Here is a 24,580-nt window from a genome sequence, read left to right on the forward strand (position 1 = left end):
TTTAATATAAAACATCTTTATATCTTTAGATCTTTTTAGATTATATTTTATATCTTTTAGAAACTTCCTTTTGAATCTTAGAATCAGCTTTTCCAGTTTGAGAGAAAAAACTTGTTAACATTTTTATGGGGACTGCATTAAACTTAAGATTAGCATACTAAATTATCTTTTATAATAATTTTTTAGTAGATTCATGGTTTCCAGGTAAAAACCACTTCATCTTCAAATAATAAAAAATTTACCTGTTCATTTCCTGTGAAGAATCATTTTTTTGGAGGAATAAGAAGGCAGAAGCTTCATTTTTTTTTTTTAACATAATAAGATTCCTCAAATGGGCAATGGTTCAAAGTTTTAAAAGTATAAAATTGTAAACAGGAGAAAAATCACCTTCCTATTCCATTGTCCAGCTTTCCTCTCCACAGGCAACCAATGCTCTTTGTAGTTTCTTTTATATCCTTCTATAGATATCCCATATGCATGCAGGCCAGTATTCCTGCCCCTGAGCGTGCTAACAGTCTTGGAGAAGCCCCAGCAAAAGCTGGGCTTTAGAAGACCAAAGAGGGCCAAGGAGGAGGTCCTCTCCTGTGTCTTGTCTCCTCAGTGACCAAACAAGTAGAAATAGAAAAAGATATAGGTCTTGAGTCCCAAGATAGTTTTCCATCTTCTCTGCTAGAGTCCCAGATCTGGTAGGCTTGGAAGAACTGGGGCTCTGACTTCTACTTTTAGGATATTTGTTTTTCACCAACAAATTCTACCTCCTTATCTCCTTCACACAGATGATCTCCAGACATACAGGTTCTCTCTATTACCAAAATAGCCACAAACATCTAGCAACTTGAAGCCCATGATATGTTTAGGGCCTGAAATTTGGAGTTGAATGTGGGCCTTCTGTTTAGAGTCATCTCTTCCATAATCTTCTCTTGTTGTCCAGGTAATATCTCTGAGGGTCTCTTGAAACCACTGAAATGACAGGCTTGGAAGTTTCCTCTTGGCTTCTCTAGCTGGCTGATCTTCCTCCATTCCACCCACTGCTCCAGTCGGGCACAAGAGATAAAATGAAAAAGGGTAACTCCCAGCAGCTGGTCCAAGAGATACTAGTGGGGAGGGAGCAAGAGAAAAGAAATATGTGGGGGCCTCACAGGAGGAGTGGAAGAAAACTATACTATTTATAGATTCTTAAACCAATGAAAATACCTCCATCATTTTCTCTCGGGACAGATTCAGAGAGGAAGCACTGAGCAACAGTTCAAGACAGGCATTTCCTGTGGTCGAGTGGATAAGACCAGCCTGCAGCCATGGAACAGGGTGAGCCAAGCCATCTATCCATGGGGCTTACTTGACTCTCAGTAGCTCCTCCATCATAATGTGTTTTTATTACAATAAGTAGGATGGTGGTAGAGGTGATGGTGGGGGGGGGCTATAGTGGGTGGTAGTAGTGGGTGCTGTGGTGGTGGTGGCAGTGGTATGGCTATGGGTGGCAACATGGTAGCTCATTGGTGGTAAATCGTTGGTCATAGTTGTGATGACAATGATGGTGGCTAACATGGGTTAATGTTCCTACCCTTAACATGGATTTATGGCATCACAACATGATTATCTTCTGTAGGTTGTGATACATATGGAAGATAACCCTGGGAAAGCATGAGGGTGTCACAGCCTCAAAGCTAAGTGGGAGAGAGGTGCCTAAGATGGCTCAGTCAGTTAAGGTTCTGACTCTTGGTTTCGGCTCAGATCATGATCTCACTGTTCGTAAGTTTGAGCTCTGCATTGGGCTCTGCGCTAACGGTGCAGAGCCTGCTTAGGATTCTGCTCCCTCTTTCTCTGCCCCTCTCCTGCTCACTCTCTATCTCTCTCTCTCAAAATAAATATAAAAGTATTTAAAAAAAAAGCTAAGTGACAGAGAAGGGGAGGTAGGAGTCAGGGAATCCAACTACAAGGGGCAGAGGCCAACATAAAGCAAGGGAACAGGTAGAACTACAGGATGCAGAAAGTTCAGGGGCCTCTGCATGTCTATTAGTATATTTACATGGCTCATTGTCAGATGAGAACTGCCTGATAGACTGTCATAATACTCTCAGGCCCCCTCCTTGGAGAGTTTTTCTGGGCTGCATGGTGCCATGGGTTTGGTGAGCCTTTAGGTGAAAGAGCCAAATATGATCTCAGGTGAGTTGGTTCTACTGTCTGGGCCTCACTCTTCTCATTTATAAACAAGAGAATCAGCTCAGTGATTTCCAAACCAGCTCTAAAAATTATTTGTGTTTGAATAAGTAAGGAGTAGGAACAAAATTCTGGGTTTTATTCATTGTTTTTGGATTGGGACCAGAAAAGGAGGTCAACAATGAGAGCAGGCATTGCTCTTTTAATAATAGTAATTGTCCCATTTAATGAGACTTCCTATGTGTCTTACACTGTGCTAAGTGTATTATATATGTATTACTTCATTTAATTTCCCCAACCCTGAAAGAGGGATAATTCCTTAGTCTAAGGAAGAGGAAAATGAGGCTCGGAGTGGTTAAATCACTTGCTTTAGGTGGCACAGTTAGTAGGTAAATTGAGCCAAGGATTTGAACCCCAGTTCATTTATAACTCCAGGGTCTCTGCTTTTGTCTCAACTTATGTTGTCACATTTACCTAGTCTCCATGACTTCTGTTTTCCACAGTAGCCCTGGGGATCAAGAACTGTGACTTCCAGGCAGCAAAAAACAATGAGGAGCACTACACCAAGGCCATCAGCTCCCAGCACCTCTTTGTGAGGAGAGGGAAGCCCTTCACCATCATCCTGCACTTCCAGGCTCCAGTCCACACATTTCTGTCTACTCTGAAGAAGGTAGCCCTCATTGCACAAACTGGTAAGTGGGGCAGACCTAGACCTTCTTGGTGGCAGGACTGGGGGGTTCTTCCTCCAGCATCTTCTCAGGGAACAAAGGGGCAAATGAGCCACACTGCCCTGAGTCTGAGGAAGTCCTGCCCACCTGGCAGAGCTGTTGTAAGGATGAGATAATGTGCCTTAAAAAATAGTGTTTATTATGATTCAGAAGCTGCTGAGCATCATTATCACTAAGGGGTTCCTTTTGGTTGCAAATATAATGATCAGTTTTGTATAAAACCTTGAATGAATCTAATCTAGGCTTATGATAACATTTAGTTGCTACTGTTTCTTGAATTTGTACTACATGTCAGACATTGGGCCAAGTACTTCACATGCAATATCTCATTAAGGCCTCACATTCACCTTACAAAGAAGGCACACTACTACACACATTTTATGCATTATGAACCTTTTCTAGATGTAGGTTCATGAGCACTGAGAACTTGTGCTCTCCCATCACCCTTTATTGCCTCCCATTACTGGATGGGCTGCTTTCATTCTCACCAAAAACCAATTTTCACCTGTTCCAACTTTGTGATACTTGAGTTTATTACTCTCAGTTGTGACCAAGAGGTCCAAATGACCAGTTCTTCTCTGTGTGACTGCAGGAGAACAGCCTTCCAAGGCCAAGAAGACCCAAGCCACATTCCCAATTTCCAGTATGGGGGACCGGAAGTGGTGGAGTGCAGTGGTGGAAGACAGAGATGCCCAGTCCTGGAACATCTCTGTGACTACGCCCACAGATGCTATCATTGGCCATTACTCGCTCCTGCTGCAGGTCTTGGGCAAGAAGTCATTTCCCCTGGGCCGATTCACAGTGCTCTTTAACCCTTGGGCTCGAGGTGAGTTTAGACCCAAACCAGCTTGGGCTGCCCAGGGACTCAAGGCACAGGAGTTGGGGCACAGCTCTGGCAGGGAGTGACAGGCCCAGGCTCCAGTGGGAAGCTCCCTCTAAGGATAGCGCCAACACGCAATTACTGTGTCGTCTGCTTCCTGGATGAATGGCCTCTCAGACCCAGGGTCTGTTTTGGTGTCACCCTTGGCAGAAGCAGCCTGGGGCCTCCCACTGAAAGCAAAGTCTTACCTCACCACTAAACCCTGGTGCTGGGTCAGGTTATTTGACCATAGGAGCTGAGATTCACTGAGATGACCCTAGAAGAGCTACTCTTTGTCATGACAGTACAGGGGCTAAGAACGGGAAAGTGGTTCAGGAATGGATACAACCTGAGTGATGGGCTTCTCTGTCTCCTCCCTGGGCTCCCATAGTCTGTCTCCAGAGCAAATCCAGGTTTTGTGGGACCTGAGATTTATATAACTTCGTGGACCTTCTTTAAGAAAAACAATACAGGGGTGCCTGGGTGGCTCAGTCAGCTGGACATCAGACTTTGGGTTAGGTATAATGGATCTAATCTAGGCTTATGATAACATTTAGTTGCTACTATTTATTGAATTTGTACTACATGTCAGATATTGGGCCAAGTGCTTCACATGCAATATCTCATTAAAGCATCACATTCACCTTACAAAGAAGGCACACTACTACACACACTTTATGCACTGTGAAACTTTTCTAGATGTAGGTTCATCAGCACTGAGAACTTGTGCTCTCCTATCACATGGTTCATGAGTTCGAGCCCCGTGTCAGGCTCTGCCCTGACAGCTCAGAGCCTGGAGCCTTCCTTGGATTCTGTGTCTCTCTCACTCTCTCTGCCCTTCCCCAACTTGTGCTCTTTCTCTCTCTCTCTCTCTCTCTCTCTCTCTCTCTCAAATCTAAATAAACATAAGAAAGAAGGAGGAGGAGGAGGAGGAGGAGGAGGAGAAGAAAGAAGGAAGAAGAAGAAGAAGAAGAAGAAGAAGAAGAAGAAGAAGAAGAAGAAGAAGAAAGAAGGAGAAAGAAGGAGAAGGAAGAAGAAGAAGAAGAAGAAGAAGAAGAAGAAGAAGAAGAAGAAGAAGAAGAAGAAGAAGAAGAAGGAGGAGGAGGAGAAGTGGAAGAAGAAAGAAGGAAGAGAAGGAGAAGGAGGAGGAGGAGGAGGAGGGGGAGGAGGGACTCCTGGGTGGCTCAGTTGGTTAAGCATCTTACTCTTGATTTCAGCTCAGGTCATGATCTTACAGTTCATGAGTTGGAGCCCTGCATCAGGCTCTGCACTGACAGCACGGAGCCTGCTTGGGACTCTCTCTCCCTCTCTCTCTGCCCCTCCCCTGCTCACTCTCTCTATCTCTCTCTCAAAAATAAATAAATATTTTTTTTTAAAAAAGAAGAAGAGAAAAGAAAACTAATACAAAATATCGAATTGCTCAGGCCTAAAGGGGTCTGTGTTAGTGAGGGGCCCAAAGCTTCAGCTTCATCAGCTCCATGGTAAATCTGCCCTGTTTGGTTGTCTCTGCTTCTCTCCACGTGTAAGTTCTGTTCTTACTACAGGCTGCTGGGCCCTCTCCACATTGACTTGTCTAAATATATGACTAGAGCAACAAATGGCTAGTGTTCCATAGCTCAGCAGACTAAGGGTGGGCTTTCCTGAGATCAGGTGAACTTCTGCAACCCAACCAGTGGCCACCACTGGCAAAGCTCAGCCTTGGCTGTTGGGGCTATTTCACCTAAGGAAGATCATCAGACATGGTTGACATGCCCCAAACATGAGGAGGGCATCTCCTCTTCCTCCCCCTTCTGAAGGTTGAGTCTGTCTTTACTTTTTAAATCTGCCACCCACCACCTTAATCCTTGGGGCTCCCTGAATGGTTGTTTGGGGAAATGGAAAACATCTTTGATCAGCCTTCCTGTCCTCACTACCCCAGATGACAAGTGAAGAGCCTTTTCTTTTCACAAGTTTCACTGCCAGCCTGAGGGGCCGTCATTATAAGGCAGGGCTGGGAGACAAAAGGAAACAGGGAAGCAGAAGAAATCTTCCCAATTTTCTCCAGCCAGTTCCTGACTCCTTTTCTATGTGGCATCTGACCCCCAGTGGGCTCCCTCTCTCCACTTTTTTGCTAAGCGTTCTCCAATACCCCCTCCTTCAGGTAGTCCTGCCAATCCTCAGTTTAGGTTCTTTCCTGATCCAAGGGGGTGATCAGGTAGAGCAACAGATGAGAACAAATGTCCATTTAGATGCCCCATCCCCATGTGGGTGAATGTGGAATCAGGGCCCCTTCAGCTGAGGGAGGACCCATGGCCCTCAACATATTGGCAGAAAGACCCTCAAGCCATTTCCTTCCAAATTGAGGCTCCAGTACATCTGTCTCACTGACTCAGATCCCACATCCAGAGCTAGGCCCTGGCAGGCAGAACAAAGACAAAGCAAAGATAGTTCTGAGAGAGTGCTCAGTTCAGTGGGAACTCATAGTCTTGACTCCATGCCAGGTTTCTTGCCTCTACACTTGGCTTGTAGGGACCTGCCTAGGGAAGTCCTTTCCATGTGAGTCCAAATGGAGATGTCTGTGTGGGCAGGAGTGAGTTATTGGCTCTGCTTACCTGGGAGGTGATTAAGAAATTTTCAGGTTATCTGGGACTCAGTCTCATCTTAGCATTCTTGGAGATGGGACTCTCCCAGATTCAAAGGGAAATTTTACATGCTATAATGAAAGTCCTTTTCATTAGCAGGGAATTTTATAAAAGAGGGCTGCACCCCATCAGGGAAGGGGAAGGTGATGTTACCCATGCTCTGATAAGGTACCTCCCAGAGCCTTCAGAGTTTGGGGCCAAACACCTGTTTGAAGTGATTTCAGAGAGAGTACTCAAGATGGAGGGGCAGAAGTCAAGGGCTCCTTGAGCACATGGTTCTGTGATTTTAGGCCCCAAGTTTTCAGGGCTTCCTGAATTTAATATCCTATTCTTTTGTTTCTTTGAGTACCCTCATCCCAGCAGATGTCTGGGGGAATAGTCTGCAAAGACTTTTCTCTTGTTAGTCCCCAGGAACCAACCTAAGCACCCTATTTCCCCCCTCCCACCCAGCAACAGGTGCAGAGAGAGACACATGGCAAGCAGAGCACGTCCCCCTGCTGCTTCTGGCTTTCTAGAGTATCCTCCTTAAAGACCACCATCCTCCTCATGAACCCCAGCCCAACCCATTGAGGAAGGCAGCAGGAGAGGCTTGAGAGACCACGGGAGTCTTAGACCCACTTGGATGCCACCAGGGTAGAAAGCCAATGCTCTGGCTTCTACTTTACCCAGCTCCACTATTCCCTCTGACCCTGTCTTACCCGATGCTCCTCTTTCTTTCTGCTCACCCCTGTCAACCTGTGTTTGATTGTTTTTTTCTGAAGCACCATTTTTAAATTTATTTTCTTTTAAACATTTTATTTATTTATTTTAATGTTTGTTTATTTTAGAGAGAGAGACCACAAGCAGGGGATGGGGCAAGGAGAGAGGGGGACAGAGGACCCAAAATGGGCTCTGTGCTGATAGCAGAGAGCCCAATGTGGCGCTTGAACACATGAACTGTGAGATCATGACCTGAGCCGAAGTGAGACGCTTAACCGACTGAGACACCCAGGCACCCCTAAACATTTTATTGTTGAGTAATCTCTACAACCAACGTGGGGCTCAAACTCACAACCTGAGATCCAGAGTTGCATGCTCTACTGACTGAACCAGCCAGGTGCCCCTAAAACACTATTTTTTAAAATTGAACTTGTGAAAGAGACATGATAGGCACACTGGGAAGTTCTCTGAGCTGTTGCCTAATTATCTTAGGCCAAAAGCACTCTGGCTGCACATGTCTTCTGGGAACCAGTAAGCTTTTTAAGGTTGGCTTGTTACTATCTATCTGGCTGACCATGAAGGTCACCTTGGCTGACAAGGGACTCTGACCCCTTTCCCTACTCTGTACCAGAGAAGAGTCTGGGTTGCAGTAGAGTCAGTGGAAAGAGGGAGTTGCTCCTCAGTCTTCATCAGGCCCAGAGCTGAAGGGAAGACCTACAGCCAAACCTGACTGGGCAAGGAGGGCAGAGGCCTGGATATGGAGGGCTGGCCTACCACCCCACAGAACCTCATCCCTGCCTGTTTTTCACCAGAGGATGCTGTGTTCCTGGAGAGGGAGTCTCAACGCACAGAGTATGTGTTGAACCAGAACGGCCTCATCTACTTGGGTACAGCTGACTGCATCCAGGAGGAGCCCTGGGACTTTGGCCAGGTACAGGGACCTCTGGGGAAGACAAGGGCCAGTGATAGCCACATAGCCTTGTTCAGGCCAGACAGAGCTGGCATGTCCAAAAGCCCTTAAGTCATGAGGTCATTTCTTTTCTTTTTTCTTTTCTTTCTTTTCTTTTCTTTTCTTTTCTTTTCTTTTCTTTTCTTTTCTTTTCTTCTTTTTTCTTTTCTTTTCTTTTTTCTTTTCTTTTCTCTTTTCTTCTTTCTTTCTCTTTCTTTCTCTTTCTTTCTTTCTTTCTTTCTTTCTTTCTTTCTTTCTTTCTTTCTCTTTCTTTCTTTCATTTTTTTAAGGATTCAGTCCATAAGTTTATTTGCAAACATATCAAGTATGTTGAATTCAAGAGTTTGATCCAGTTTTCCAAGAGACTGCACCTCTTAAAAAGCTCCCTTTCACATCTGTTTAATGGATTAATTAAAACACCTGTATTCCTTAAGCAGTTAGTATCTTACTATAAAAAAAGATGAAGCAAATTCAGATCCCAAGTATATAGTCATTGGGGTACCTGGCTAGCTAAGTCGGTGGAGCACCTGACTCTTGATGCTGGGGTCATGAGTTCAAGCCCCATGTTGAGCGTGGAGCCTACTCGAAACAAACAAACAAACAAACAAAAAATGAGTACATAATCCTCATAATTAGTAACAGCCACTTGTTTTCCACTAAAAATGGCAAATTCGTCCCTGGGTTCTCTTCATAGTGGCTCTTACGGACCACAGAGGTTGGGAAACTTCAGATGCTCTGTCCCAACATAACGCTGTTGGAAGTTCTGTGAAAGTCACCCAGACCCAAGATGGAAGAAATGGTGGCACCACACCAAGTCCTCCTTTTTCACAACCTTGTTCCCTGGTGTGTCAATGAGTTTGTTTCTTTCGGCAGTTTCAGCCATGTGGTGCCTCTCTTTCCTTAGGGCCACATCAGACCATCCTCCACAGCTTCGAGTTAACTTCCTAAACACCACAGCAAATCAAACCTCTATTAAATCCCCACTGTCTATAGGATAATAACTAAATTCCCTGGCTCGACACATTAAGGCCCTTCATAGCCAGTCCAGTACTTTTCTTTCCTCAAGAGCTAGCCATCCCATGCTCCAGCTTCTAGCCATCCCCTGAACAGACAGGTTGAATATGTCTGGAATACCTTTCCTCCTTTGTCACCCCCAGAAAATTCCTACCCATATTTTCTTTTTTTTTTCAATGTTTATTCATTTTTGAGAGAGACAGAGCATGAGTGGGGGAAGGGCAGAGAGTGAGGGAGACACAGAATCTGAAGAAGGCTCCATGCTCCGAGCTGTCAGCACAGAGCTCTACACGGGGCTCGAACTCATTAACTGTGAGATCATGACCCAAGCTGAAGTCGGACACTTAACCGACTGAGTCACCCAGGCACCCCCCTACCCATCCTTTAACACTGTCTGGATGTTTTTCCCAGGCCCCAAAGGTAAGAGTGACTCTCTCTGCTGTGCCCTCTGCTCTGGGTTGGCATCTCTCCTAGAACCCAACCATGTTGCTGAGATTGTATTCTAAGTGCCTCTGTGTCCCTCCCTACTCCTAAACTACAGGTTCCTCAAGAGCAAGAGCTGCCTTGGTATCCTCCCCACGTGGGGCAGTGCTGGCAGGAGCCGTAGGAGCACATTAAATGGAAAATGATAGAAATGAAACAATACAGCCCTTGTTGTCAAGGGCTCACATCCTATTGAGAAACTCAGACAACAGAAGAGGCAAAGGACCAGACTGTCCATACACACAGACCAGGGGGCACAATGGGAGGGAGGGAAAAGCCAGAACTCCCATGGGAGACAAGAAGGCATGGCAGGAAGGAGTGGAACCTGAGTCTGGAAGAAGAATGAGGTGATGGTGGGGAGTGAGTACCCAACCTGGAGGCCGTTTATCATGGTTTTGTGTGCTCCTCACAGTTTGAGGTGGATGTCATCGACCTCAGTCTGCACTTACTGAGCATGGACAAGCAGGTGGAGGAGTGGGGCAACCCTGTGCATGTGGCCCACATTTTGGGCGCCTCGGTGAGTGAGGTGGGAGGGAGAGGAGGCCAGTGTGGGGAGATGAGACGGGAGCTCTCTGCCAGAGCTGCCCATCTTTATAGCCCTGGAAATCTTCAAATCACAAATGGTCCCTTCCTCCCAGGTACTTTGGTGCTTCCCGCTGTTCCTAAATGTCCTTCAGAGGAGTAATAATTTTCCCATTTCCTCTTGTGCCTCTGGACTTCCCTCTGAAGAGGTGGAGAGGGATGAGGTCAAGCTGTGAGGAGGTGGAGGTGGAAGCTTGGGATAAGTGGGCCTTGACGCCCCAGGTGCAAACACCCTCAAAGGAACCAGGGCCAGGGCAAGTGAAGGAGCAGTGAAAAGAGCCCCCAGGGAGAGGCAGTGCTCTTGCTCTTCTTGTGATGTGAGGCTTGTTTGCCATGTGGTCTACAAGTCCCTGGCTTCCAGAGGACTTGACAAAGAGGAGAATTCTCTGGGCCCCACCCCTAGAGATTACAACCCAGTGGGTAGGGTGAAGCCCACGAATATCCAAGTGATTCTCATGCAGGTGGTCTAAGCCCTCTTTATTCACCCCTGGAGGCTATTCTGTCTTGGGCCCCATGTATCATCCACACATTTCCACAAACAGCTGCGTGCTTTCATGGAGGAGAGGGTCTTGCCCACCCCACAGACCCACACTATCCAGGAAGCGGCCTTGCTGAACAAGCGCCGGGGCAGTGTGCCCATCCTGCGGCAGTGGCTCACAGGCCAAGGGCGACCTGTGTACGACGGCCAGGCCTGGGTGTTCGCTGCAGTTGCTTGCACAGGTACAGAGCCAGCTTGCCTGCCACACCCCCCTTGGCTACTGTATGGAGCGTCTGCCCTGCCTCTTGGGTTGTCCTGCGGCTTTCTCCCTGAAACTTTCCCTGCCTTTGCCCCAGTAGAGCAAGCCCCAGTGCTCTGGTGAATATTCTGTAAGCTTGCCCTGGCTGTACACTCCGCCTGCTGTGTAAATTTTTTGCATCTCATTTCCCAGCCTTTATGCATCCTGTGCTGTGTCAGTGCTAACTTCCTGGTGCCTGTGTCCCTCCTCTTTCCACGATGTCAGGTGGCATTTAAGACAGTGTCTGCCCAGAGGAGACACTGAAAACACTAGCTATATACATACCCAGGCCTCTCTGGCTCCCCCTGACTCTCTGGCCCCTTCCACGCAGTGCTGCGGTGCCTGGGAATCCCTGCTCGCGTCATTACCACATTCGCCTCAGCCCAGGGAACTGGCGGACGCTTGTTCGTAGATGAGTACTACAATGAGGAGGGCCTTCAGAATGGAGAAGGCCAAAGAGGCAGAATCTGGTGAGAAGCCCAAAGAGGATGAAGTCTCAGACATGGAAGGGCTCCAAACCCACATGGTATAAGCCCCCCACACCCTGAGTGACCCTCACATTGAGAGGAGGCCCTCAAGACTCTTATACATGGGACATGAATGGTCAGTGGTGCCATGCACCACCCCCCCTTCCTGGTAGCATGGCAGCCACTTTTACAGTGTCCTATGACAATAATGACTCTGTGATTTCTAGAATGTCTTCAGCTTTTCAGAACACTTTTGTCCCCACTTGAATTATTCACTTTGATGCCTTCAGGATCTTCCAGACTTCCACAGAGTGCTGGATGACCCGGCCTGCTTTGCCCCAAGGTTATGATGGATGGCAGATTCTGCACCCAAATGCTCACAGTGGAGGTGGAGGTAAAGCCTGGGGGTAGGCCTCCGTACCATCCTAGGCTGCACAAGCTGAAGGAGTCCGTGGGAGAGGAAATATGAGCAGCAGGAGGTCCCAAGAGGGTCTGCATCCCCTAAAACTGGATGAGTTTTAGGAAGGAATGATAGTGGCCAGCAGAATGCTGACCTGAAGCCAGTAGGCTGAAAGGAACAAAGGTGTTAGCTATTTAGGCCCGAGGCTGTGGGGAGACTAGCCCTACCTCAGAACAACTGGCAAGGAAGGAGAATCCCAATGAAGGGTAGAGGGTCTTAAGATAACTGGTAGATGTGCTGGGTTAGGGGCTTGTAGGTGAGATTTCTGAGGTTCTGGATATGGGTAAAGAGGGTATCAGGATAGGCTCAAGCTCAGAGAAGAAATCTTCAAGAGCCATAAAAGGATCACTCTTCCTTGCTCAGCAGCAGAATAGTAATAGAGCCTGGCACATAATAAGTGCTCAATAAAAGTGAACTATTCCTAACTATAGCCATAGTCGAGCTGGCTAAGCAACTCCTGTGTACTATGGTCCTCTGAGGTTCTACCTGTCCAGTTTCTGAGAGGGCTCCTGCCACAGACCAGGACCAAAAAGGATTGTCACTACATAGTTGTGAATTTCACCTCTGCAATGCCCTTTCATAAACTCTGCCTAGTGCCTACCTCTGACCTTGATCTCGGGGAAGGGAAAATAGGACATAGGATGGGGACTAAGGTTATGCAGCTCTGGCTCAGGGGAGGTCTAGGTATGGTTCCTCTTGCTCACTGGCCTTTTCCTCCCTCAGTCCTCGAGTCCTGTGATCTGGTTCCTGTCAGAGCAGTCAAGGAGGGGATACTAGGACTGACGCCTGCAGTATCAGACCTTTTTGCTTCAGTAAATGCCTCGTGTGTGGTCTGGAAGTGTTGTGAGGATGACACACTGGAGTTAACCAACTCCAACACTAAGTATGTTGGCAACAACATCAGCACCAAGAGTGTGGGCAGTGACCGCTGTGAGGACATCACTCAGAACTACAAGTATCCTGAAGGTATTGGGCAGGGTTTCTCAGCACCTGAAATGCCAACAGAGGGGAAGGGATGGCCAGAAAGATATAGGCCAGAGAGAGTCACAGTCTTCTCCATATCCCATAAAATGCATTTTTTAACCCCATTTGATACTCTTGACATTATGGGCCGGATAACTCTTTGTTGTGGGTGGCTGTGCATCATAGGATGCTTATCAGCATTCACTAGATGCCAGCACCCCACACCATGGGCAGTGACAACCAAAAAGTTCTCCATGTGCTTCTAAATGTCCTCCAGGGGACAAAATAAAACAACACATTTAATACCAAGTCCAGCTGCCAGAAGATGTTCTCCCTCTCTTCTTCTCACCCTCTCTTCCAGTATCCCAAATCTGTTCTGTCCTCCATATTGGTTAATGGCACCACCATCACCTATCTGTCCAAACAAGAAGGCTTGTACCCTCCTCAACTCTTCCTCCTTCATTACCCCACATTACTCTCACATCCATCTCCTCATCTCCTTCCCCATTGCCTATAGATAATTCAGGCCTCAACATCTCTTGTCTGTAGCATTGTAACAGCCTCCTAACTGGACCCCTGGCATCCAGTCTCTCCATTATTGTTCCCTTTCCAATTTACAGTTTCTAGAATGAGCTTTCTAAAACACAAAATAATTATGTTACTCCCCTGCTCTAGAATATTCCATGGTCCCCACTGCCCTTGGAATAAGTCAACTCCTTCACTTAGGAAGATCTGAGTCCCTACAGACCTGTCCTCAGAGACAGTAAGACTTGTCCAAAAGCTTGCTCTCCCACCATTCAAGGGACAAATGCATAGCACTTCAAGAACTTGGTCTTTGAATGAGTTGGACAAGACATGCTGTATCTAGAGTGGATCTGCCCAACAAAGACCTTTTTTGTTTTTTTTAAAGTTTATTTATTTATTTTGAGAGGGAGCAGGGGAGGGGCAGAGCGAGAGGGAGAGAAAGAATCCCAAGCAGGCTCCTCGCTGTCAGTGCTGAGCCTGATGTGGGGCTTGATCCCACAAACTGCAAGATCATGACCTTAGCTGAAATCAAGAATTGGACATTCAGCCAACTGAGCCACCCAGATGCTCCAGACCTTTTTATTTTAAGCTTTTATTGAAATTCCAGCTAGTTAACAGTGTAATATTAGTTTCAAGTGTAGTGATTCAACACTTCCATACATCACCAGTGCTCATGATGACAAGTGCACTCCTTAACCCTCATCACCCATCGCCCCCACCCACCTTCCCTCTGATAACCGTCAGTTTGTTCTCTATAGTTATGAGTCTCTTTCTTGATTTGCCTCTTTCTTTTTATCCCCTTTTGCTCATTTGTTTTTTTAAATCCCACATGAGTGAAACCATATGGTATTTGTCTTTCTCTGGCAAGATTTCATTCTTTTTATGGCTGAGTAATATTCCATTGTGTGTGTGTGTGTGTATCTTGTCTGTACAAGAGATGTATATATATATATATATATATATACACACACGTGTACAGACAAGATATATATATATATATATATATATATATATATATATATATATATATATATATATATATGCCACATCTTTTTTTATGCCAAATCATCAGTTGATGGATACTTAGGCTGCTTCCATACTTTGACTATTGTAGATAATGCTGCTATAAACATCGGGGTGCATATATTCCTTTGAATTGTATTTTTGTCTTCCTTGGGTAAATACCTACTTGCAATTGCTGGATTGCAGGGTAGTTCTATTTTTAACTTTTTGAGGACACTGCATACTGTTTTCCAGAGTGGCTGCACCAGTTTGCATTCCAACATTTCAAGAAGGTTCTCCACATCCTCACTAACACTGGTGACTTCTTATGTTGTTGATTTTAGCCATTCTGACATGTGTGAAGTGATACCTCATTGTAGTTTTGATTTGCATTTCCTTGACGATAAGCGATGTAGAGCATCTTGTCATGTGGCTGTCAGTCATCTGTATGTCTTCTTTGGAGAAATGTCCATTCATGTCTTCTGCCCATTTTTAAATTGGATTATTCATTTTTTGCGTGTTCAGTTTTATAAGTTCTTTATTTTGAGTGTTAACCCTTTATTGGATATGTCATTTGCAAATATTCTCTCCCATTCTATAGGTTGCCTTTTAGTTTTGCTGTTTGTTTCCTTCACTGTGCAGCTTTTTATTTTGATGTAGTCCCAAAAGTTTATTTTTGCTTTTCTCTTGCCTCAGGAGGCATATCTTTTTTAATTGTTCATTTAGTTATTTATTTTGAGAAAGAGGTGGGAGGCAGAGAGAGAATCCAAGCAGGCTCCGTGCTGTCAGCCCAGACCCTGACACAGGGCTGAATCTCACAAACTGTGAGATCATGATCTGAACCAAAATCAAGAGGTAGATGCTTAACCAACCAAGCCACCCATGCACCCCTCAGGAGACATATCTAGAAAGAAGTTACAGCCTGTGTTTTCGGATTTTTACGGTTTTGGTCTCATGTTCGGACTTTTTTTTTTTTTTTTTTTTTTTTTGAGCTAAATGTGGTCTTAGAGGGTTGCAAAGCTCTTATGACTTTGGGATTTGAGTAACATTGGGTAAATGAATCTTAATCCTGGACTTTTATTAGAAGAGTCTATACCCTCTGGATAAGAGGCCTGTTTTATTTCCTCCATTCTTCAGGATCTTTTCAAGAAAAAGAAGTGCTGGCAAGAGTCCAGAAAGAGAGAATGGAACATGAAAAGGACAGTGGCATCCATCCTCCCAGGCTCAAGACTGCTGAGCCTCTATACCTGTTCTTGGAAGCACCCAGCTCCCTATGCCTGGGAGGGAATGCCCAGTTCTCAGTGATCCTGGTTAACCCCACTGATGAGGAGAAGGCTGTGGAGCTGGCAATTGGGGTGCAGGCAATGTACTACAATGGCATCCTTGCTGCCAAGCTCTGGAAGAACAAGCTGTTCCTCACGCTTGGTGCCAACATGGGTAATTCTAAGGCCTTGCCAGACCTCCTCAACCCCCAGCTCCTACCCTGGGTAGGCAACAGCCATGGGGCACACCCGAAGTTCTGAAGAGGTGGCTTCTAGCCCCTGGTGTGCCCTCTGTCTGTCATTCAACACATATTTATTGAGCTTCACATAGAAAAAACCACTCACAATTCCAACTGCAGTCAGATAAGTAAACAGACCATGACTGCAGTATAAGAAGTATTTGATGATGTAAACAGAGTACAATGGCAGGGGATCATGTCACTCAGGTTGGGGCAGGCTGCTCCCAGATACATCAGACTACACCGAGTCTGAAAGGATGAGTAGGAAGGGCAGCGACAGGCAGAAAAGTGAGTCACGAGTATTCAAGGCAGAAGGAACAACATGTACACAGGTTCTCCCTCCTCCCCCAAATTCCTACTTAATTGGTTTGGGATGGGGTCCAGGCAATGGTACTTTTTAAAAGCTCCCTATGTTACCCTGGACTAGAGTAGTTGTTCTTAAACCTTGCTGCATATCTGAATCACCCAGGGAAATTGGATGCTCAGCCTGAACCCCAGACCAATTAAATCAGAAACCCCATGGTTTGACCCAAACATCAAAAACTGTTTAAATTCTTTGGGTGATTCCAATGGGCAGGCAAGAGACAATCAGTGGACTACAGCTTGTCTACATTATTGCAACAGTCTCCTAACCAGCCCACACAGCCCCCAGTTTCTCCACCATGTTTCCTTTTTGCGGGGTGCAGGGACTTGGATCATGCAGGGACTTGTATATCATGCCAAGGAGTTTGAATTTTGTTCTCTAGGCAGTGGGGAGCTAGGAAAAATTGAACTAGAGGAGCAAATGTGATCAGAAATTCATTTTGGCAGAATGGAATGGAAAGGGTCATATTAGAATACTGGTTCTGAATCTTGGCTACATGTTGAATCACCTGGGGAACTTAAAAAAATTTTTTTTTAATGTTTATTTATTTTTGAGAGAGAGAGAGAGAGAGAGAGACAGAGTGCAAGTGGTGGGGGGGGGGGGCAGAGAGAGGGAAACACAGAATTGGAAGCAGGCTCCAGCTCCCAGCTGTCAGCACAGAGCCCGACGTGGGGCTCAAACTCACGAACCATGAGATCATGACATGAGCCTAAGTTGGCCACTTAACCAACTGAGCCACCCAGGCACCCCTTACCTGGGGAACTTTAAAAATATTGCTGCCTGGGCCTCACCACCAGAGTCCGATATAATTGATTTGGTGTGCAGCTTGGCATTGGGATCATTTTATAAAGCTCTCTATATGACTCTAATGTGCATGTAATGTTGAGAAACACTGGATCAGAGGTTGGAAAGTTTTGTAATAACCAAGTCAAGGAATGAAGGAGAAACCAGAGTAGCAGCACTTCAAATGAAGACATATTAAGGAGGTGGGATAGATTTGGACTTGTGAATATGTATGGGGGGGTGGTTAGAGGGTTGCTTTCAGCTTGGATGAACCCCCAGAATAGGGAAAATGAGGAAGAATAAGTATGGGCCCATTGGGTTCAAAAGCCCATGAGACATCCAGAGATGGCCAGGAGACAGCTGGAAACCTAAACCTGGCATTCAAAATAAAGGCCTTGGTTTGAGACCAGATGAGGAATCCCAGCACAGAGGGGGCTGCCAAGTCAGGGCGTCGATGAGCTCATGGGGGTAGAAGAAGGGGTGTGAGAAGAGAAGAGTGTGAAGGCAGGCAGCACCAGCATGTAGGGGGAAGGCAGGGAAGGAGCAGAAGGTGAATGGAGAAGTCAAAGACAGGAGGACCACCCAGCAGGGTCAGGAGAGTAGCCACAAAATGTCAAGACTGAAAAGTAGACACTGAGGGAGTGGTCTTACTGAGAAGTGATGACAAAGGACAGCATCCTAGGGGTTAAACTGATTGAGAGTTGAGAAAGCAAGACACAGTGTGCCAGTCCTTCCTGGAAGAACAGACAGAAAAAGGAAACAGGATGAGTGGTTGTCAGCCAGGGACACTGGGTAGAGAGAGGGTGGGTTTTTTTGTTTGTTTGTTTAAGATGAGAGAGCAGAATCTGCTTTCGTGCTGAGGAAAATAATCAACAGAGAGGGAAAGACTGAAGCCTCAGGAAAGATGGGTTAAAATTGATGGTGCAACCCTTGGGGAAATGAGGGACAACTAGAATAACTGTAGCTTATTTTTGGCAAACATAGGGTTAAGTGTACATTATGCATTATATCATTTATCCTCACAACAACCTTAAGAGGTAGCAACCACTGGTATCCCCACTTTATAGACGAGGAGACAAAGACAGAGAGCTTAAATAATTTACCCAAAGTTACACAGCAGGCAATAGTGGGGTCAGGATGGGACACAGACCTCAAAAGTGGAGGTTCAACTTGGGGAGGGCGGACACTTCATCTTCCGGGTGGCAGCAGGGGTAGAGGTCTATGTCTACAGGGTTGGGAATGGGAACACGAGCTTGAGAAGATTCCTCAAGGATGAAGGATGGCTTCATTTTCTCTGCAAAAGGGAAACTGAAGAAACAGAATAAGGAGGAACTAAGTAAGCATGTATTTAGCAACGGCTGTGTGGTAGCATCTGAGATAAGCACTCAGTATCTCATTTAACACAAGCTATCCCACCAGGTAGGCATTCTTATCAGACAAGGCAACTGAGGCCAGAGAGCTTAACTCATTCTAGTTTACAGGAACCTTCCACAACCCCACTGAGGAGGTCTGCCAAGAGCGCTGGCGGAGGCAGTGATGGTGGTGGGAGTGGGGTCTTGAGTGAGTTCCAAGTTTGAAATTGCTGTGAGAAATGGGGCATCTTGCTGGCTTCAGTGAGATACTGACTCCTTTGCATTGTGTGTAACTATTCCTTCTTTCCAGGGCACACGCACTCATTCCTTTGCACTGACTCTGCCTGTCGTATGTTTCAGTTTATGAAACCACCAACAGCCTGTCCTTCTCCTGTTTTGAGCAAAGCCCACCAGAGAACAGTTTCCTCAGACTCACCGCCATAGCCACGGCAACGCAATCTGAGTCCAGCCTCAGCTGCTTTGCTCAGGAAGACATTGCCATTTGTAGACCACGCCTAGTCATTGAGGTAGGCACCAGTCTTTCCCCGAATTGCTATCCTTTGCTCTGTTTCAGAAGGAATCAAAGCCCCTCAAGCTTCAGGGCAAATGACTGTGCTGTAGGATCACCCGAAAAGGCTAGGTTGACAGATCTCTCTTAAAAGAGATGGTTTTTTACATATGCTATTAAGGTTTACATCTTCCAACTCTTTTTGGTTGAAGATCGTTTTTTTTTTAACAGAGTCAATCATGGTCTTCATTTTTTTTTTTTTAATTTACATCCAAATTAGTTAGCATATAGTGCAAGTGATTTCAGGAGTAGATTCCTTAGTGCCCCTTACCCATTTTAGCCCATCCCCCCTCTCACAACACCTCCAGTAACCCTCTGTTTGATATCTATATCTAGAGTTTATGTTTTGTCCCCCTCCCTGTTTTTATATTTTGTTTCCCTTCCCTTATGTTCATCTGTTTTGTCTCTTAAAGTCCTTATGAGTGAATTCATATGATTTTTGTCTTTCTCTAATTTCACTTAGCATAATACCCTCCAGTTCCATCCATGTAGTTGCAAATGGCAAGATTTCATTCTTTTTGATCGCCAAGTAATACTCTATTGTATATATACACACCACATTTTCTTTATCCATTCATCCATCGATGGACATTTGGACTCTTTCCATACTTAGGCTATTGTTGATAGTGCTGCTATAAACATGGGGCTGCATGTGTCCCTTCGAAACAGCACACCTGTATCCTGTGGATAAATGCCTAGTAGTGCAATTGCTGGGTCGTAGGGTAGTTCTATTTTTAGCTTTCTGAGGAACCTCCATACTGTTTTCCAGAGTGGCTACACCAGCTTGCATTCCCAGGTTAAAGATTTTTATGAGGATCTCCCCAGTTGCTGCCTTCATAGTTAGAAGGATAATACCAGCCTATGTTTATTTAGTGCTTTATACATAGGCCAATGTATTTTCAACTTCTTTTAATACAAAATCCCTGTGAGGTGGAACTATTCCCATTATTCAGATGAGGAAACAGTCCTAGAGAGTATCATGCCCATGATCATAAAAATGGGATGTTTCAAAGGCTTATGGCTTTTGATCTAATCCTCTTTCCATGTCTACCCTGGCCAAAATGAATGCAATCTGGTCCCAGCCCTCAAGGAGGTTATATTATAATTAAGTAAAGGAGACATAATGTTTGGTCTTTTATGTAAGTGCTTAAATGGAGGTACAAAGTCACTATGGGATAAGTGAAGTAAGGGGATTAATTCCAGCTGGTTTGAGGAAGACTTAATGGAAAGAGGTGGCATTTATGCTGGGCCTTGAAAAATAGGTAAGCTTCAGTGCAGAAGTGGAGGAAGGCCACTGCAGGCAGAAGACTCAACACAGAGGCCCAAAAGAAGGGAGCCTGAGGGGTGTGCTGGGATGGGAAAGTGCCTAGGGTGGCTGGGATGTCATTTAGTTGAGGGAAGAACAGGTGAGGCTGGGGAAGGAGATTGGGGTCGGGCCATGAAGGGCTCTGAATGCCAACCAAAGATGAATTCTGAAGACAATGGGAAACCCCTCACCTTTTTTTCTTTACAATAATTTTTTTTAATGTTTATTTATTTTTGAGACAGACAGATGGGGGGGGGGGCAAGGTAGGGGCAGAGAGGGAGACACAGAATCTGAAGCAGGCTCCAGGCTCTGAGCCATCAGCACGGAGCCTGACATGGGGCTGGAACTCATGAACTGTGAGATCATGATCTGAGCCAAAGTCGGACGCTCAACCTACTGAGCCCTCCAGGTGCTCCTACCCCTCACCCTTCTAAGCGGAGGAGAGGCACCATCAGAGATGGCTACTCATGAATCAAGGGTAAGAATAAATGCACGAAAACCAGATAGAGGGGTAAAGAAGTCAGCTGTGGAGTTTGGGAAGGAAGTTTGGAGTTTGGAGTCCGGAAGGCAGAGGCAGAAGAGTAACTGAAGAGAGTACAGGGAGGATGCCTAGGAGGGGAAGCAGTAACTGTGCCTCTGTGCTCTTGACATCTGCTTCAGGCTTTGCCTCTTCCCACAGATGCCAGAAACAACAGAGCAATATCAACTTCTTAAGGCTTCAGTCAGCGTCCATAACTTCCTAGATGTTCCCATGCAGGACTGTGTGATCTCCATTTTCGGAAGGGGGCTCATTTACAGAGAGAAGAGATACAGGTAAGAGACTACAAGCTTCTCATCCCGCTAAAACACCTCAACTAGTCAGAAAGACAGGGACCCAAAATTAATGACTGCCTTTTTGCCGTGTCCATCGAGACAGAGGAAATACCTCCGCAAGTTGAACTAAAAGAATTAGGGCCTCTCTCATCCTGGGAGACAGGAGTGAGGGAGGCTATGTGCCCCTTGGGCACCCACATGACCCTGATCGCTGCTCTGCAGGCAGGGAGGTTAGGCCTGAGTACTAGAGACTATCACAGGGAGGGTAGGCTGCCTCTTGGTGCAGCCAGTGAACTGCATTCTACTAATGACAATCATAATACAAAATTTTGTTTAAATATTCCTTTTTATTCCTGTTCCCACCAGCCCCTTTTGCATTCTTTTGTAAGTGTGTGTATCCTTTCATCAGAATGTGTAAAAAGTGTGCTATAAGACTGTATTTTTTTATTTTTAATCTTTATTTATTTTTGAGAGAGAGAGAGCACAGGCAGGGGAGGAACAGAAAGAGAGGGAGACACAGAATCTGAAGCAGGCAGGCTCCAGGCTCTGAGCTGTCAGCACAGAGCCTGACACAGGACTCAAACCCACGAACTGTGAGATCATGACCTGAGCCAAAGTCAGATGCTTAACTGACTGAGCCACCCAGGCGCCCCTATAAGACTGTATTTTTAACTTATGTACATTATATCTAATCTTACTTTTAACTCAGAACTGTTTCTGAGATTCATCTGCATATGTTGCATCCACTGCTTCTGCAACATAATGCTTCACTGTGTACATCCCAGACTTCCTACCACTCTCTGCTCCACAGTGATAGGCACCCAGAGTGCCACCAACTCCCAAACACCACAAATACTATTGCAATGAACATCCTTGTGCATCTTCTTATTGCTAGGTCACAGAATATGACCTGGTTTGACTGGGTAGTATCAGATTTGTTTGCAGAATGACTACAGAAGTCCACACTCCCTCCAGCAGTACATGAGTTTCTGAATTCCTACCATTCCTCCACTCTTGGCAACACCCTGCTTTCTCTTCTCTTCTGGGCTAATAGAAAGAAGGTAATATCTCTATCACCTCATTGTTTTAATTTGCAACTCTTCATATATTTATTAGCTTTTTCTGTTTCCTCCTCTGTAAAAGGTGTGTTCTCTTTGCCCACTTTTCTTTTGTGTTCCAGCTTTTTCTCCTTGTTGATTTGTAGTTCTCTACATTAGTCCCTTGTATGTTGCATGAATCTTCTTTCATTACCTCTTCTCTCACTGTGTCACTGTATCCTTTGTTGAAAACACAGTATACAATTTAGAGTTCACGAAACTTACTCCTACCATCCCTGAAATTGCTGACAGTTGTTTGGTTATTGAGCGTGTGCCTCAGCCTTATGAAACTCAATGAATCACTCTTGCCAATAAGTTGAGAGGAGGGACTGCCAACATTCAACTACATTTTTGTGGTATCCCTGATCAACTGTGGAGAAAGCTCCTCACAGGGAATCTGCACTATGCCCTTAGTCACTGTAAGAAGGTCCACAGGAAGGCCAGGAGGTTCTTGATAGGGCTCCAAAGATCACCTGTTGTCATACTGACATCTTCTGTATATGTCCACTGTATTCTCACAGCACTTAGCAACACAAGGGTTCCAAAACCAAAGTTTTCCCAAACATACCCCGGGTAATACCAAGAGTGGGACCAGACTGAAGTCACAGGTGATAAAAGAAATAACAGATGCAGCTTGGAAGCCCTTAGAATAGGATGTTTCTCTTCTCAACCATGCAATTGTTCACCATAGGGAGGCTACTGTCTCGTATTCCCTTAAAACCTCCTCCGTTCATTCGTTCGTTCCTTCCTTCCCTCCTTTCTTTCTTTCCTTTCTTTTTCTTGACATTTATTGTCAAATTGGTTCCATACAACACCCAGTGCTCATCCCAAAAGGTGCCCTCCTCAATACCCATCACCCACCGTCCCCTCCCTCCCACCCCCCATCAACCCTCAGTTTGTTCTCAGTTTTTAAGAGTCTCTTATGCTTTGGCTCTCTCCCGCTCTAACCTCTTTTTTTTTTTTCCTTCCCCTCCCCCATGGGTTTCTGTTAAGTTTCTCAGGATCCACATAAGAGTGAAAACACACGGTATCTGTCTTTCTCTGTATGGCTTATTTCACTTAGCATCACACTCTCCAGTTCCATCCACGTTGCTACAAAAGGCCATATTTCATTCTTTCTCGTTGCCACATAGTACTCCATTGTGTATATAAACCACAATTTCTTTATCCATTCATCAGTTGATGGACATTTAGGCTCTTTCCATAATTTGGCTATTGTTGAGAGTGCTGCTATAAACATTGGGGTACAAGTGCCCCTATGCATCAGTGCTCCTGTATCCCTTGAAAACCTCTTCTGTTTCAACAGCAGGTACTTAAATGTTTATTTCTTCACAGTTCACCTCTTTAAGTAGGGAAAGAGTCACAGGGGCCAGCAAAGCAATGGGAAAGAACTATCACCTGCCTTTTCCTTTATTTCAGATTAGCTTCAGTGTGGCCCAGAAAGACCTTATACACCCAATTCCAGTTCACACCGACACAGGTGGGGCCCCAGAGGCTCACTGTGGAAATGGACTGTGATATGTTCCAGAACCAAACCAACTACAGAAATATCACTGTGAAAGCCCCTGAACTTCCCGCTTAAACTTCCATTAAGTATCCCATGATTAAAGTCTGATGCTGATAACATGAACTTGGCCCACTGGAGAAATATGAAAACTATTAACTATATAGAGAATAAGTACTGGAAGAAAAAATAAAAGAATTGGACTCCTTTTGTACAAAGTTGTAATTTTTTTTTGTTTACATTGTTTCGTTGCTTTGACACTCTCAGTGTGATTTTAGTTCCTTCTGTTCACAATTCTTATTAAACTTATAGAATGGCACTTCATAAAAGTAAATTAAAACTCATTTGACATAAGGAATTTCAACCCAAGTACAAACTCATGGCTCAGAAGAATGCCTGCTGTTGCTGATTATACCTAAAAAGACTGCGGGGACATCAGAAGGGCAGACGGGGTAAGTTACATCTATGTAAGGCAAAGAACTGGCATGAGAGGTTGTGGAGACCTATAGCACATGCACAAGGCCCAAGTCAGGTCACCAGAATACATATCACTACAGGTGATGTACACCGTGCTTCCCAGTATGTGATCGTCCAGACCAATGCAAAAATATAATGAAGGTTGTGCAAAAGGACTAACTGAAAGCCCCTTAAAATTATATAAACTCTCATATGTTTAAAAATTTTTGATTTATAAAAATGTTGTATTTACATTTGGAGACACATGTAACATATAACCAAACAATAATATACAAGTATTTATAAGAAAACTAAATCTGTTCAATAAGGTGGACAAACCTAACAAATGAGCTCAATACCAAAAAATAATTTTGGAGACTGGGATGGAATAATATTCAGAAGGACTTAATGATAAGAATAATATTATATAACACACTGAAGTACTCACAGGGGCTTTGAAGTCATCTTCTCTAAAGAAGTAAAGCCAAGCGTTTTTGTTCTAAGTACAGTTCTGATCAGAATCAGACCGTTAGACCTATAAATCCAAATGA

The 24,580-nt window shown here is 45.1% G+C and overlaps 2 protein-coding genes across 9 annotated transcripts in view; one reads left to right on the forward strand and one right to left on the reverse strand.

Annotated features, from left to right (window-relative positions):
- The window catches only part of CCNDBP1 (cyclin D1 binding protein 1), a 38,975-nt gene that overhangs the window by 4,904 nt on the left and 9,491 nt on the right, over nt 1-24,580 (reverse strand). Inside the window, exons 12-13 of one of the 5 annotated variants that reach the window (XR_008299215.1) lie at nt 18,084-18,227; nt 10,555-12,785 (exon numbers count right to left, since the gene is read on the reverse strand). The exons of 1 other annotated variant lie outside the window; for it this stretch is intronic. Coding sequence is in view for 3 of the 4 variants with exons in the window: in XM_053224111.1 (XP_053080086.1) it covers nt 18,085-18,241 (157 nt within the window). In the remaining variant the exon portion in view is untranslated. Of the gene's footprint in view, nt 1-10,554; nt 12,786-16,762; nt 18,242-24,580 lie in introns of those variants that run through there. 3 more of the 5 variants (XM_053224111.1, XM_027067075.2, XM_053224112.1) reach the window with 3 other exon arrangements.
- EPB42 (erythrocyte membrane protein band 4.2) lies at nt 1,050-24,359 on the forward strand. 4 transcript variants are annotated; one of them, XM_053224107.1, is made up of 13 exons: nt 1,050-1,305; nt 2,664-2,849; nt 3,478-3,711; nt 7,877-7,995; nt 9,923-10,027; nt 10,635-10,812; nt 11,200-11,338; nt 11,626-11,729; nt 12,519-12,761; nt 15,423-15,735; nt 18,656-18,812; nt 20,839-20,972; nt 23,489-24,359. In XM_053224107.1, exons 1-13 carry the CDS (start codon nt 1,296-1,298, stop codon nt 23,649-23,651), a joined length of 2,085 nt encoding a protein of 694 aa, XP_053080082.1. In that variant the 5' UTR covers nt 1,050-1,295; the 3' UTR covers nt 23,652-24,359. The 4 variants fall into 4 exon arrangements, with proteins under 4 accessions (XP_053080082.1, XP_053080080.1, XP_053080079.1 ...); XM_053224105.1 differs by having other exon boundaries at nt 1,054-1,305; nt 2,661-2,849; nt 23,489-24,358; XM_053224104.1 differs by lacking the exon at nt 1,050-1,305 and adding an exon at nt 1,462-1,749 and having other exon boundaries at nt 2,661-2,849.

Source organism: Acinonyx jubatus, chromosome B3 (assembly GCF_027475565.1).
Source record: "Acinonyx jubatus isolate Ajub_Pintada_27869175 chromosome B3, VMU_Ajub_asm_v1.0, whole genome shotgun sequence".
NCBI lineage: Eukaryota > Metazoa > Chordata > Mammalia > Carnivora > Felidae > Acinonyx > Acinonyx jubatus.

Coding starts and splice junctions, on each gene's coding strand:
- EPB42 (XM_053224104.1), top strand. CDS start 1,689: ATGGCTCAGTCAGTTAAGGTTCTGACTCTTGGTTTCGGCTCAGATCAT. Junction 10,813..11,199: donor CGCTGCAGTTGCTTGCACAG/GTACAGAGCCAG, acceptor CCTTCCACGCAG/TGCTGCGGTGCCTGGGAATC. Junction 12,762..15,422: donor GAACTACAAGTATCCTGAAG/GTATTGGGCAGG, acceptor TCCATTCTTCAG/GATCTTTTCAAGAAAAAGAA.